Here is a 14,552-nt window from a genome sequence, read left to right on the forward strand (position 1 = left end):
CAAGACCTACCCATTGAAAATGTATCTCTCTATGCATGTATGTAAAGACTCCCCCAACTTATGACCTTGCGTCTTATCATGACTACTCAGACATACTAGCGAAGTAAAATAAATATGTATTTTAAAACGGTACCGTATGTAAAAAGTTTCTGCCGGCAGCGCTACGCCTCCCAGTGTACGTTGCGAGCCGTTTGATAGTTGCCGCGGGGAAATTATATACTGAATGGTAGTGCGACCATCCCAGCCTTACATCCTTGACACCTGAAAGTCAATGCGATTGTCCTATTCCTACATTTCGACGTACTATCTGTATCTGATCGTAACCTGCAGCGGTAAGCGGGGGACAGCTCGTGAGCACATAGGCGCGTGTGGCTCCGCCGTCATACCTGCGTGACGCTTCCTGGTGTGTTTGCACGACTCGGCCCTGGCAGGTAAGTCGGGCGCTGTGGGGGGGATATGGACTGTTCTAAAGTTGTCATCTGCTGGGTATCCTGTTTGCGCTCGGCGTCCGGTGTCTCGAAGAGAAGGAAATGCGAGGAAGCAGCAACCCTGGGAGAAGCCTGTAATCACTGAGCTCACTTTCGGGAGAGAGACCTCCGCCGCTTCTCGGACTGCGGGGGAAGCTTTCGTTTTCTCCCTCCATTCCTACATGCTACGCGTTTTATCACAACAAACCTTATTATTCCTATGGTTCAAGCTATGAAAATGATCTAGACGCCGGTTATAAAGTTAAGCAGGGACTCGGATTAATCTGGAGTGCATGTGGAATATCAGGATATTCGCAAAGGTAGGGAAGGGGGGGTAGGGAATTAGTCCTGTGTCTGAACACCGTTTGTGGTCTTTCAGTAATACATCTACGCTTACAAACATTGCGGGCATGAAAATGCTCATTTTCACCCGAACTAATCGTGTTGAATTGTATACTGTGCTGTGTTTCACCAAATCACTGGATTGCATAAAAAAAGTCTGTTGCTTATGTTCAGGAAGTAACCTATAATGAATGGGAGCAACGCCTTAAAATACAACTCCCCATCATAGCCCGTGTGGCTGCTTGTTTACCACCGGTTATATGTGTTTCCGGGCTGCATTAACGTTTACATATAGCACAGATCTATTAGAAAAAGGTAAGAGCTACAGTGTGAACAGCAAAGGCGCGCCTTGCAGAACAAAGGGAGAACAAACGCACTCGTGTAGTCTTTCGGACGCTGATAACTTATCTTACAAACCTGTCTTTAATCTGATGTGACTCCTCCCGGCAGCTCCAATTAAGAATCAATTTCAGCTTTATTCATCATGTACATCCGGAGGACAATGAATTTGTTTTGGTGTAATTGGTCACATTAAAGTAAAATAAATTACAAAAAATAACACGACATAAGAGCATTACTTGTGGAATTCTATTGAAAGTCTTTTGATAATTAGAAGTGTTTTTACAGCAGTAAGGAATCTTTTTTTCTCTCCCCTTTATCCATTCTCTTCTCTGTCTTGTATTACTTTTGCAGTTTTACGTCTGTAACTTTCAAGGGTAAAACAGAAAGGCCCATCCTGAGATTTGACGTTCTAACCTTGAACCCCCGCAGCAGTGAAACATGGAGTCCGTGGAGGTGGATCAGTCCTCAGCCTTCCCAGTGTGGAGGGATGAGGAGGCGCCAGAGGAGGAGCCAGAGGAGGAGGCAGCTGATGGTGATGAAGGTGGGGGCCCGGTGGGCTGCTGTGAGAGGTTCCAGCACTCCATCTCCCGGTGGATGCTTCCTCCACATGCACGCGACGTCTACCTGGAGCGAGCCAACTGCTGCCCCCCTCCCATCTTCATCATCCTCGTCAGCATAGGAGAGGTGGGCTCCGCTCTGCCATCCTTTGAGCTGCGATTATCTGATGCAGCTTCTCAGCTGCAATCTTGGGTCCAGCAGTCCCAGCTGAAATAGAGATGTACAGGTACAAAAATACAGTACTGTGCAAAAATCAGAGAATAATGTTTAAATGATCTTCATTTTGGTGTAGTGCTATGGGATTATGTCCGTCAAAGTGTGTCAGATTAGCCATTTCAAAACCTCCTCTAAAGTCACCCCAGTATTTGCTGCAACCGTCCAATACACCCATGTATGTTTCCCTTGACCTCCATCCACCTCATATGGAAAATCAGTACCTCAATGACTTTTAAAACTAATTAATTGAATTAATTCATTAAATAATCTGGTAGTAAACACATGGAATGGCTGGGGTGCCCCTTGGGGAGAGGTTTAGGAACTGAAGCGGTGTTCATCTGGCCGTCCAACAAAAGAAATTCCAGTTAGTTTTTATTGTGTTACTCTTAATTTGCATATGTTTTAACGTCAAATACATACATTATTTATTTGTCATTTGTTTTTTTCAAGATGACAAAACAAATCGAAAAATAACAGCACAGTATTTCAGACGCAGGGTATTTGCATAACCAGTTGACAATGGACATGTTTGCTCACCCCAAAGTGCAGAAAAACGTAGCCCAGCTGGTTTGGTACTTTAGGTATTTTGGATACTGGTACTCAACCAGAAGTCAGTGGAAACGGGAAGTATTGAAAGTACCATTAAAGTACAGTGCTGTGGGAAGGGCCCTGAATGATTGATAATGGGGGGGCATGTGCTGTCAGTCAGCCCAGTGGTAGCAGGGGGCAGCCCCCCTAGAGCGGGGCTCTGGCTGTGGCTCCATGGTGCTGATGTGTCCATCCTTCTGCCTGCAGTTGGCTGTCTTCATCTACTACGCCGTGTGGAAACCGCAGAAGCAGTGGGTGACGCTGGGGGATGGGATCTGGAACAGCCCCCTGACCTACAAACCCGACAAAAGGGAGCAGGCGTGGCGCTTCATCTCCTATATGTTCGTGCATGCGGGGTGGGTGTGACCGCGGGGAGCACGGGAGGAGGCTGCACTCAGTGCATTTAACCAGCCCCCCTCCCTTCCTGGGTTCCCATTGGTCCGTAATCTGGTCCCCATCTTCCCCCCAGGTTTCCAGTTGATCTGTTACACGTCCCTCCCCTTCCCCAGTCCCCATCTGCCCATGCCTCCCCCCCTTCCCTGTGCTCCCCATTCTCAGGCTCCCATCGGACCCTTACCCCACCCCCCCACCATGCACTTACCCTCCCCGCTCCCTTCCATTACACTTGTTGTTAGTCCCTTATCCAACCGCCCCCACCCCCCACCACCATCAGATTCCCGTCAGTCTACCTCCTACATTCCCAGGCCTCCCATCAGTGCTCTGGTCTTTCCCAATCAGCTGACCTCCCCTCCCATCCGCACAGGGTGCAGCACATCCTGGGGAACCTGCTGATGCAGCTGCTGCTGGGCATTCCCCTGGAGCTGGTGCACAAGGGCTTCGAGGTGGGCATGGTGTACATGAGCGGCGTCCTTGCAGGTGAGCTGAGGCTGGCGCTCCCTGCTGTAGCTCCACACCATGCGCTTGGGGACAGACTCACACTTGGTTTGTGGATTTAAAATTCCAAGGGGGAGACACAGATTCATTCATCCCAGTGTTACAGGATTATGACTTTATGGCTGTAGCTCCAGGCTGTGGCTTGCTATGGGATCACACCAGGCCCTCCTCATACTTCCGGTTTTTCCTGCTTCTCTCCAAACCGGTTCCGGGCTGAAGGCGGGTTCCTTGTGTTTCCCTGTCCATAGGTTCTCTGGCGAGCTCCATATTTGATCCCTTGAATGCCCTGGTGGGGGCCTCGGGTGGAGTCTACGCCCTGATGGGCGGCTACTTCATGAACGCCATAGTGGTAAGTCCACCTTCTTACTGCCTACAACCCCAACCCCATACGGGCCCGATTTACTCTGCATGCGACTTGCAGCCCATCCCCCATCCCTGACTGCTGTGCCTCTCGTCTCCTGCAGAATTTCAGGGAGATGTTGCCCTTGCTGGGAATCTTCCGCATCGCGGCGATCGTGCTCATCGGTAGGTTGGCGCGGGAACCCGGTCCGATTCTCTGTGGCTTGCAGCCTCACCAGAGCTGAGCTCACCACCTACAGTATAACTGTGCTGCCCTGAGCTCTGACATCCCAGTGTCTTTTCCGCCAGTGTCTGACATCCGCGTTTTTTCCCTCTCTTTTCTGCCAGTGGGGACCGACATGGGGTTTGCCCTCTACAGAAGGTTTCTGACTCATGATTCAGGTTACAAGGTAAGAGTCATACCAGTGAAATCCCTAAAACCAGGAAATGTTGATATAAAGGCACAGTGGAAGAGTGGGATTGTCAGGGATCCTGTGACTCTGCACCGATCGCTGTCCACAGCACAATGGAAGCCAGCTTCTGTCCTTCTAGACAGGATGAGGTGGTTAACAGTTTAAAGAATGTGGCTGGATGCTGACACGAATAAGTGACCTCACATCCTGTGGCTGCGCTTCTGAAGCAGTGCCCAGCACCTCACCCCCCATTCGTAGCCCATCCTCAAGTCACATGTTTGAGATCATCAGAAGATGAGAGCCATGCCTCGGGTTCAGGGAGCATTGCAGCTGTCCTGCTGCTGCCAGGGGAAATCCCAGAATGTTATGTCATCTCTATTTATTTCTCCTGTTACTGGGCCTGACCAGCTTCCATGCTATTCACATCTTTCTGCTCATTTCCTCTTCAGAGCCATTAATTTTATCTTTGAACGTTCTTCCCCTCACTAGATCAAAATTTATGCCGCTACAGTGTTGCTCTCGATCCTCACATCTTTTAAACCGGCTCTTCCAGTTGTGCTTGCCGAGATAAATCGGCGAGCTTTGAATATCAACGGCACAGATGTTTGACTTCCGTAACACCTGCCGATAAGCATGAAAGTACTGTTTGCATCAGCATTAGGTCTTGAAGGAAAACAAAAGCAAAGCTTGTGGCCCTTATCAGAACTCAGAGAGCTTTAGGCCCGCCCCACCGTACTGAGCCCATCCCTGTTCCCGCCAGGTCTCCTTCGTGGCCCACATTGCTGGCGGCATAGCGGGCATGACCGTCGGCTACGTTTTCTTCAGCAGCTACAATCAGAAGCTCCTCAGGGACCCTCGATTCTGGATGTGCATCGTGGGATACCTCCTCTTCATCGTGTTTGCCGTGGCCTTCAACATCTTCCTTTCCCCAGCGTAGGGCCAAGCAGCTAAAGTCAAAAGGCACGTTCAACGCGTGGTTATGGACTGGTGAACGTGTCTTTTAGGATACAGTCAATCTTTGTATGGGGAGCCATCCCTTAATTGTATTTTGGGATGTTTTTTTTCTGTAAGGGGAGATTTTGAGATCCTTTAGTCGTTGGTGTCATTGCGCTTGATGACACTGGCGATGAGGGAGGGCTGTATCCTTTCCACCGTGTGGGATGGCTTCCTGTTTAGCCCAATTTCTGACCCGTTACAAAGCAGAACTCAGGTAAATTAGCAGACATATCTCAGTCTCAGGTTATATCGCCCATGAATGGTTCTCCACATTGCGAGTTCAGTCTTCAAACAGCGTAACTTTTGACTGTTACCAGAAAGATATGTTGTTTACTCTCAGGTCTTCTTGGAACATTCCTGCCTTATTTTAGAAATGTTTTATTCCTCTTAACCTAAACAAGTTGCCGTTTATACTGCAGAAATGACACAGTGTTTACATGAGCTGAAGGACGTCCTTCTGCCCGCCGTTCGTTCTTTGGGACAGTCCCACGTCGTGCCTGTTTTGGAGTCACTACTGTGAACATCTGCCATTATTCCTCGCTTTACTAATTGTATGAAAATAACAACTTGCCATTCTTTGTATTGTTCAGAGTGGTGACTCAGGAAGCTCAGTTAGGGGTTGAAGCTGGTGTGGCCTTAATGTGTTAGCAAGTCATTCACTGCTCCATTGGTAAGGTGCATCTTCTCCTTAAACACCAGTGTCTGATACGTTTCCAGCCCTTTTCCCATCCCGGTGCTGATGAGTTACCCTGATGAGTTTTGGGGTGAGTTACTGTCGCCTGACTTGAAGGGGAACGAAGGGGAATTGTGCTGGTGTTTTGGCCGTGTTACTTGTGTTGTGACCGTTAAGGAGGTCATCTTGCTCCATTTAAAATTTGTTGCATGACCCTGTGTCCCACCGCAAAAGACCCTAAGGCAGAAGTGTTTGGGAGAGTGTGATCACTAATTGGGCAGGTCGTCACATTGAGTCATTTTTGTTTCATTTTGTTTTTGCTTTAATCAAATTAGCTGGTATTAATTGGTAGTTTGAGAAAGGGCTGTGATGTTTAGTTGGTATTTTGTTGATGACTAGTACTCAGTTTGAAGTATATTTTATACTTTTCATATGCTTCATTATGTATTCTGTATTTTATTGGTCCTGTAGAACAATGAAATAAATGTTTTTTTTATAATTATCTTAAACATATAAGAGTTACTGTTGCATGATTTGTTCCCATTTATTTCCCTGATACCTGCAGTATGTGTCTGTGTGTAGATGTGTGTGGCACAGGGGGTGTAATGATGCACAGCTCACGGTTCGATACACGCCATGAAATTTCTAACAAACGTAATTTCAGTCAGATGTTTTGGAGCCGCCTCCTGTAGTTACACCCGTTGGTCCGTAATCTGTTACATGTCCCTCCCCTTCGCCAGCCTCACCCAGGCTGCGCCCTGCCTGCTGCCCTCTGATTCCACCATGACCCTGTACTGAATCGGCAGTCTGGCAATGAATATGAATTTTTAGTGATCAAGCTATTAAGTCTTATGGATGAAATTTATCTGAATAATTCTGGAATGTCTGTATGCTGGCAATATCTGACATAATACCTGTCTGTGCAGATACAGGGACTTATGTAACACCTCTTACTTATTTTTAGAGGTACTTTTGGCGTTTAGGTTCATAAAACATCTTCAGGGACCATTTGGATGTTCAGATTGACAGGGAGTTTTCCATGCTTGTTTAGCTGCTAAAATAAAGTTCAGAACACCCCAGATGTTCTGGAAGAGTTGGCAGGGTTTCTTTTTTTTTTTTTGGACAAAGCAGTCACTGGGGCTGTCCCTGAGTCTCTGAGATGGTGACCCAGCTTGACATTTTGATGTTTTAAAAAGGTCATCGATCCCACCAGCCAGGACATTCACCATTCGGCCTGTGAGGAACATTCCAGTGTGGGCTTCACACATCAATACACACAGTGCTTATATATCGATATGTCTGTCTGTCTGTCTGTGTCTTCTGTCTGTCTGTCTGTGTCTTCTGTCTGTCTGTCTGTGTCTTCTGTCTGTCTGTCTGTGTCGTCTGTCTGTCTGTCTGTCTTTTGTTTGGCTGTCTGTCTGTCTATTGTTTCTTTGGCTGGCTGGCTGTCTGTCTATTGTTTGGCTGGCTGGCTGTCTGTCTTTTGTTTGGCTGGCTGGCTGTCTCAGTCTTTTGTTTGGCTGTCTGTCTGTCTGTCTTTTGTTTGGCTGACTGTATTTTGTTTCTTTGGCTGGCTGTCTGTCTGTCTGTCTGTTTTTTGTTTGGCTGTCTGTGTCTGTCTTTTGTTTCTTTGGCTGGCTGACTGTCTGTCTGTCTTTTGTTTCTTTGGCTGGCTGTCTGTCTGTCTGTTTTTTGTTTGGCTGTCTGTGTCTGTCTTTTGTTTCTTTGGCTGGCTGACTGTCTGTCGTTTGTTTGGCTGTTTGTTCTGCGGGCTTAATGCCAGCTGGGGCACTTTATGAAGCAGCCACCTATTGGAGCTTCTTGGGAGTCCGTGTACATGTGCAAACCCAACAGCTGGAGTTAAAAACGCTGGATTGTTTGTGGTCAGGGTGCACTTCATCGGTGCGCTGAGAGGTGCGGTGGGGCGCCAAGGGGGCCGTCGACAGCTTCAGTTAACACCCCTGGTGCATGGTGTGTATTTCCTTGGTAACCAGAATTCCCGAAAGAGTCAAGCTGAGCCTCTCCCATAAAAGGGCGTTAACCCTTTCATCCATTTGTCAGCGAGTGGCCATTTGGGGACCAACTGGATAAGGACCGCCCCTCATTAGCTGTGAAACTGGCGTGACCCCCATGCCTGCAGTTGATACCGGATATGATGTGAGATTAGGGGAGGGGGGGGATCATGTCAACCACACCCACCCCCTTCCTCGCTGCCTTCTCTGTCTCTCTCTTTGATTCAGATTTTGAGGCAGTTTTCTTAGGACAGTTTCATTAATGTGAGGAATAGATATTTTCACCCTGTTGTTTGCGTGAAGTCCTAAGAATATTTCATTGAGACGTTCTGGTCATTTTGGGCAGTAAGCGGGGCAGACAGAATGCCAGGATCCACAGCCGGTACCCACAGAGGCACAGGACTGATGCTTATGTAACACTCTGTCACATAATAGCGGCAGTAACAATCCCAGTGTCTCTGAAAGTTGCACTTTGAGGAGGGGGGGGGCACAGTGTAACCTCACACTTTCAGGAGTGTGAGTGCTAATCACGGCCTGCTCTGTGTGTGTGGAGCATGTTCTCCTCGTGCAGGGTTCAGCTCACCAGAGGTGGAAAGTTCAGGCCCAGGAAGTACAAATCCAGACCAGGGTTTTCTTTCAACCAAACAGTTGAGTATAACGAGTCACAGTCACAGAGTACTCAACTGGCTGGTTGGAACAAAACCTGGATTTGTACTTTCTGCCCCCACTCTGCCCTGTGCAGCCTGGGACAGCAGCATGTCCTCCAAATCATGCTGGATAAGTGGAGGTTTATGGATGGAAGTGATAGTACAGCCTGTCTGTTTTGGTACCTAGAATGACTGCTGTACTGACTTGACCAGCATAAGGTGAATCCTCAGGTGTCTGATTTAATAAACCCCAGTTCACCATACTTGGATGCAGAGATGGACAAAAGTACATCGGAATATATTTTGATACGAAACGCAAAATACCCTGTTTGTAAATGCATCAAAATAAATTACAAAATACAGCCACCAAGCAAAGTATTAAAATCCATCCATCCATCTTCCGTAACTGCTTGCCCTGTTTGGGGTATTGGGGGGACTGGAGCCTATCCCAGAAGATATGGGTACAAGGCAGGGAAAAACCCAGCATGGGGCATCAACCCATCGCAGGGCACACTCACATGCACAGCTGCAGACAGTTTGGTAACTCCAATCAGCCTCGGCATGTTTTTGGATTGTGGGGGAATCCCCATGATGACATAGGGAGAACATGCAAACTCCACACACGTGGAATTCTGGCGGAGATTTGAGACCTGGGTCCAGCACTGTCAGGCAACAGTGCTTGCCACTGTGCCACCCCAAATATTAAAATGAACTATAGTATTTTGTATTTTGATACGACAAAACTATATCTCACATACTTCTACTCTGTATAATCCTATTACTTCACATGCACACGGACTCGAATGGCCAAGCATAAGAGCAACATTTTTTTCACTACTTAATGAGACACAACACAAATGTAAAACCAGACAGAAGATCAAATATCGTGAAGTGTCGTTACTGTATAGCAGCTACTCAACCGGACACTTAGATAATGGATAGTCAATCGAATGATAAAGTAATATTAACAAAGATTTGTTTTTTTGGAATTTGACAAAACTGCTTTTTTTTTTTTGCACCACAAATGCAAATAACTAAAAGAAATACTTCACTTTTTTAAATCTTTAAAACCTTTAAACACAAATAAGCTTGAATGAAGCTTGTAAATCCTTTGGTTCAGAACAAGTGATCAACTACTGGACATGTCAATGTCAGAAGTAATAATCTCCCTCATTGTACAAATGTTCTGCGCACATGATGCCATCATGCATTCATTATAGGGAAAGTCGTTCTTGTTTTTTCAAAATACAAAAAAACTGAACATCAAAGTATTTTCGCCACAAATTACGTAATCATTTCTATGACGTGAGCCAAATACAAACTGCATAATACAACTTTGTATTTAAATGCATATTACATAATACATGTATCACAAAGACTGAACATGCCTGGACGGGCCATCTGCCATGTGAGCCCATAGGTTTGTGGGCCGCCCAACACCCCAGGGAAAATTTATCATTGGTATGTTTGTGCAGTGGACCTGTCTGGCCGACAATCCAGGGCCGACTTTTAATCCCAATGCAGGCCTGCAGTCCACTGTTCATCGATCCTTGTAAATGGAATAAAGTACCACTGAAGCAGGCAGGAGGAACCTAATTACATTTGGGGGAAACCATCCGGGTATGAAATCGGACGCGACCCATTGATCTCAGTGCAGAACTGATCCAGCAGCTTTACCAGGGAGGGGCTTGGGCCTGATGGCTGAATGGTTCTGTGTATTTATGTCTATATTTACATAATGTACATAGAATTTAACACATGGCTATTTATAACTCTGGTGACCACCACAGCTGTAAAAGACTGTAACTAATTACAAATGCATGACTGGTTTCTTTTAATAGCAATGTGTGTCTACAACCTATAATTTCAGAAGCAGGCACTATGACATACTCTGTCAAATACAGTCTTAAAATACATATCTGAAATGACAGAGAAAGAGTTTAAAAGATTTAACTCTGGTGGACTTCAAGGACTACTGAGAGCATCAACTGTCAAGAAAGATCATAGTATATGTACGAATGTGATGGAGTCAATTCCTGTAGGACTAGTATGATATTGACACTTTTACAGGCTTTTTAGCTACACAGAGTAGAAATGACCTTTCACAAAACCGCCTAGGTATTATTCAGGTGTGTGTCTGACTGTTTCCCCATGGTGGGTATTGAGGAATGTTTCATTACATCATTACTCTGACTGCTGGTCTCCCCAAGGTGAAGAGATGAGGGCTCCATAAGTCCAGCTGGAATATAAACGCCCCCCCTGCTGGCTCGGGGCTCAGGGACATTGGTGGCTGGGTCATGCCCACACTGACAGACACATCGATTTCTGCTGCCCCTATAAATGATCACGGAGCCCTGGAAAAGTGGGAACAGCCAGACGGTAAGTCATGGGCCACCGCTCTGCATGGTCATCTGCACAGCCAGTGAGGTGAGGTATGGACCATCATGGATGCACTGTTCCTCACCTGACAGGTCAGTGGACAGGTTGTTACTTTAACCCAGTTAATACATGGAAAATAGAATGTTTAAAAATTGATTTTTAACCACCTGTGATCATTGGTGTTTGGATGAAGACAATATGTTTATTTTTTTCTCCAGGGTTTTGTTAATGTAGTATTTACAAGCCCAGATAGCAGACACGGTTGTTAAGAGCATGCAAAATATTAACCATTTTACATTTTCATCTCATTCATTTTCCTTCCCTCCTCATTAAAATAATGTCAGTTTCATGGGCAGGTTTCTGTAAAATGCAAATTGCCTCAGCAGGCAGCCTGAGCAGAGCTAAAACCAAGTCAGAAGAGCAAGATAATGACCTTTATTATGAAATGATCTGATAAACCCTAAACCTGCCACAACAGGCAGGGCAGCAGTTACACATCTCACAACCCCTGCACTAAAATCTCCCCTTTTTGTCCAAATGAAGTTTCTGACAATTAAGCAGTTTCTCTATCCTGTTTTGCCCTGATCTCTCCTCTGCATTACGGGGGTCTCTTCCCGGCACCAACCTCTCCCACAGGCACTAGCTCAGTGTGAAGATGGGTGACTGGAACTTCCTGGGAGGCATCCTGGAGGAGGTGCACATCCACTCCACCATGGTGGGGAAGATCTGGCTGACCATCCTGTTCATCTTCCGCATGCTGGTGCTGGGCGTGGCCGCGGAGGACGTCTGGAACGACGAGCAGTCCGACTTCATCTGCAACACGGAGCAGCCGGGCTGCCGGAATGTCTGCTACGACTGCGCCTTCCCCATCTCGCTCATCCGCTACTGGGTACTGCAGGTCATTTTCGTGTCCTCGCCGTCGCTGGTCTACATGGGGCACGCCCTGTACCGGCTCCGCGCCCTGGAGAAGCAGCGGCAGCGCAGGAAGGCGGCTCTCCGCCGGGAGCTGGAGGCCACGGAAGCCGACGCGGCAGAGCCCCGTCGACGGCTGGAGCGCGAGCTGCGGCAGCTGGAGCAGAGCAAACTGAACAAGGCTCCCCTGCGAGGGGCCCTGCTCCGCACGTATGTCGCACACATCATCGCACGCTCTGCCGTGGAGGTGTCCTTTATGGCCGGACAGTATCTTCTCTACGGCCTTCGGCTGGACCCGCTCTTCAAGTGCGAGCGTGAGCCCTGCCCCAATACGGTGGACTGCTTCATCTCCCGCCCCACCGAGAAATCCGTCTTCATGGTGTTCATGCAGGGCATCGCTGGCGTCTCGCTCTTCTTCAGCATCCTGGAGGTGGTGCACCTGGGCTTCAAAACGCTGAAGAAGGGCATCCTGGGATACTACCCGCACCTGAAGGATGAACTGGAGGATTGCTACCTCGGTAAGTCGAAGAAGAACTCGCGGGTGAGCCAGGGCACCGCGACGGAGCACAAGGCCGCCGCCCTGCTGGCCCACGGGCGTTATGCCCTTCAGCACGAAAAGCAGGTGGAAAGCCAGCTGTACCCCGCGTTTAGCACCCCGTCCCCAGACTCCACTGGGGAGCCGGGTGCCAGGGGAACCGAGGATGCTGAGGAGGATCCTCCCAGCCCCAAGGGGTACAAAAAAAACTCCAACACCAGCAGCGATACCCGCTCACCGCCAGCTGACGCTACGATCCCACCACAGCAGGAGGAGCTCGAGGGCCTCCTGTACCCCACCCTTCCAGGGGACACTTTCCATGCTTTGTCCTGCCCCACCCTGGTGGTGGGTGGGGTGAGAAGGCCGCGGCGGGTCAGCGCACCCTGGCACTGTTTCACGGTGGAGGAGGCAAATGGATCTGATGCAGACACCCGGAGCGGTGAGGGGGGCGTGGCAAAGGCCCGTTTCCCAGGCGGTCGCATCCACACCACTTCCAAATCAGACCCCACCCACTCGACCCAAGTGTCCGGCTCCGAGTCCGAGCAGAGCCGCAGTGGAGAACTAGCGAATATCAGCAGGAGGCAAGCAGCTACCGACCTGCAGGTTTAGACCCGAGTGTCAGAGCCATCCGGGGCCCATCCCTCAGCAGCACGGCAAACCTTCAATGGCCCCCATAGCAAAAGGCTCTGAGGCCTGGGGTCTGGGGCTGACCGAATGCCCTGGAGTACACCAATCCCTCATGCACTTAAATTCCCCAAATTGATGACCCAGCTCCCTTCTAGAACAGTCTGTGGACCAGGTATGTGAAAAGGGATGTTCTGAGGGTATGTGGACAATTGGAAGTACCCCTCATTTGGAGGTTGTCTGCCTCTTTTCAATAACCAACTATATTACCCCCCCTCCCCCACCACTGCCACCAGATTTACTGAAGGAGAAGCCACCAGTAAGATGTACTGAGGACCCCCCCTCTCCTATACTCAGCAAAATTTACCCTAGGCCACGCCCACCCCAACCCCCATCCGAGCACCTACCCTCCAAACATCCGTGTACATTACTGCTGTGCATCCACACCAACAAAATGTATCCCTGGAAGCCATTTCTGTGAGGGCAGCTATGGACAGGTTCCACATTAAACCGCGGTCACGTTTCCGTCGATTGCTGGTCTTCCTCTTGGATCCATTTCTTCTGGGAGGAGTGACCTGGATGACTGCTGAGAATCAAAAAGGTGGCGCTGATCCAGGTCATAATAAAGGTCCGCTGCCTCTGACCTGAAGAATGGTGGGCACTTCTGCAAATTTATAATTGGAAGAAGGCTGGGACTGTTGACAGGATAAGGTTTTGCTGGTGGAAGACATCTTGACAAATCCTGCTTAATAAGAGAAGCTACTATTCTACAACCTACTCTTTTTATGACTAACATGAGTGGAGTTTCAATGTTTGCAGAAACACAGTTGCAAAAAAACAGTCTGTTAAAGGCTACACCATCCAAAGCATCTTAATTTTCCAGAACAGCACTAATCCTCAGATTTGCTGAGTGGAAATGATGTTCAATTAATATACAGTTACGACAGGCAATGAAATAGAATGACCCACAATTCCAAAAACAGGCTTCACCAGCTGCAAGCACAGGCATGCAGGGCTGCTATGTTTATCACCTTCTAAAATCAGTTTCCTTTTAGCTCGTCATGTCCTACCTTGATCTGTAAACGGCATGACAATGCAGAGGAACATCAGCCACCTCCCTGGAGGTGCTGCATACAGCATTGATATTCCACCAGACCAGGAGAGGGCAGATGTATTCCAACAAACACAAATACAAGTAGTATAATGAAATGGGTAAACTTTTATCAACAGTTTTAAAGTTGTCAGGCTTGGACGGTATTAAGGTAATACAGCATGCCTTGGAATTTTTAAATCCTTGTGCAAAATTTAGACAGGGACACCTCCAGCCCCCCTCTGCAAATTTTACTCACCAAGATTTCAAAATGCCGGAATAGTGTTGCTTTTGAAAATAATGCATACCTTGGCATAATGTCTGGACAGCATGAAAATTTAGATATGCAGGTACCTCCACACCTCCTCATACAACTGCTCACCATAATTACTACTACTACTACTACTACAACAATTCTAAACTTTCTTGGTTGACTTCTGCACTGTAAAAGTCACTGCTGCCACCTAATGGAAACAATTCCATTCAATTTCCCTGCACAAGCACAGCCGACATGCACACAACTCC

At 47.9% G+C, this 14,552-nt stretch overlaps 2 protein-coding genes across 4 annotated transcripts; both read left to right on the forward strand.

Moving 5' to 3' along the window:
- The first annotated feature begins 165 nt into the window (after positions 1-165).
- On the forward strand, positions 166-6,337 carry rhbdl2 (rhomboid, veinlet-like 2 (Drosophila)). 3 transcript variants are annotated; one of them, XM_023813017.2, is made up of 8 exons: positions 166-431; positions 1,581-1,835; positions 2,721-2,869; positions 3,277-3,389; positions 3,656-3,756; positions 3,872-3,932; positions 4,095-4,156; positions 4,920-6,337. In XM_023813017.2, exons 2-8 carry the CDS (start codon positions 1,590-1,592, stop codon positions 5,094-5,096), a joined length of 909 nt encoding a protein of 302 aa, XP_023668785.1. In that variant the 5' UTR covers positions 166-431; positions 1,581-1,589; the 3' UTR covers positions 5,097-6,337. The 3 variants fall into 3 exon arrangements, with proteins under 3 accessions (XP_023668785.1, XP_023668786.1, XP_023668787.1); XM_023813018.2 differs by lacking the exon at positions 166-431 and adding an exon at positions 438-787; XM_023813019.2 differs by lacking the exon at positions 166-431 and adding an exon at positions 812-1,124.
- A 5,160-nt stretch (positions 6,338-11,497) lies between these two features.
- Positions 11,498-14,485, forward strand: gja9a (gap junction protein alpha 9a). The gene has a single exon (XM_023812991.2). It carries the CDS (start codon positions 11,522-11,524, stop codon positions 12,920-12,922), a length of 1,401 nt encoding a protein of 466 aa, XP_023668759.2. The 5' UTR covers positions 11,498-11,521; the 3' UTR covers positions 12,923-14,485.
- Positions 14,486-14,552: the final 67 nt, after the last annotated feature.

This window comes from Paramormyrops kingsleyae, chromosome 9, assembly GCF_048594095.1.
Source record: "Paramormyrops kingsleyae isolate MSU_618 chromosome 9, PKINGS_0.4, whole genome shotgun sequence".
Lineage (NCBI taxonomy): Eukaryota > Metazoa > Chordata > Actinopteri > Osteoglossiformes > Mormyridae > Paramormyrops > Paramormyrops kingsleyae.

Bases quoted from the DNA above. Each gene is read 5' to 3' on its own strand.
- rhbdl2 (XM_023813017.2), top strand. From the start codon at position 1,590: ATGGAGTCCGTGGAGGTGGATCAGTCCTCAGCCTTCCCAGTGTGGAGG. The intron at 1,836-2,720 runs GTGGGCTCCGCT...TTCTGCCTGCAG, and splicing joins TCCTCGTCAGCATAGGAGAG to TTGGCTGTCTTCATCTACTA. The intron at 4,157-4,919 runs GTAAGAGTCATA...TGTTCCCGCCAG, and splicing joins CTCATGATTCAGGTTACAAG to GTCTCCTTCGTGGCCCACAT.
- gja9a (XM_023812991.2), top strand. From the start codon at position 11,522: ATGGGTGACTGGAACTTCCTGGGAGGCATCCTGGAGGAGGTGCACATC.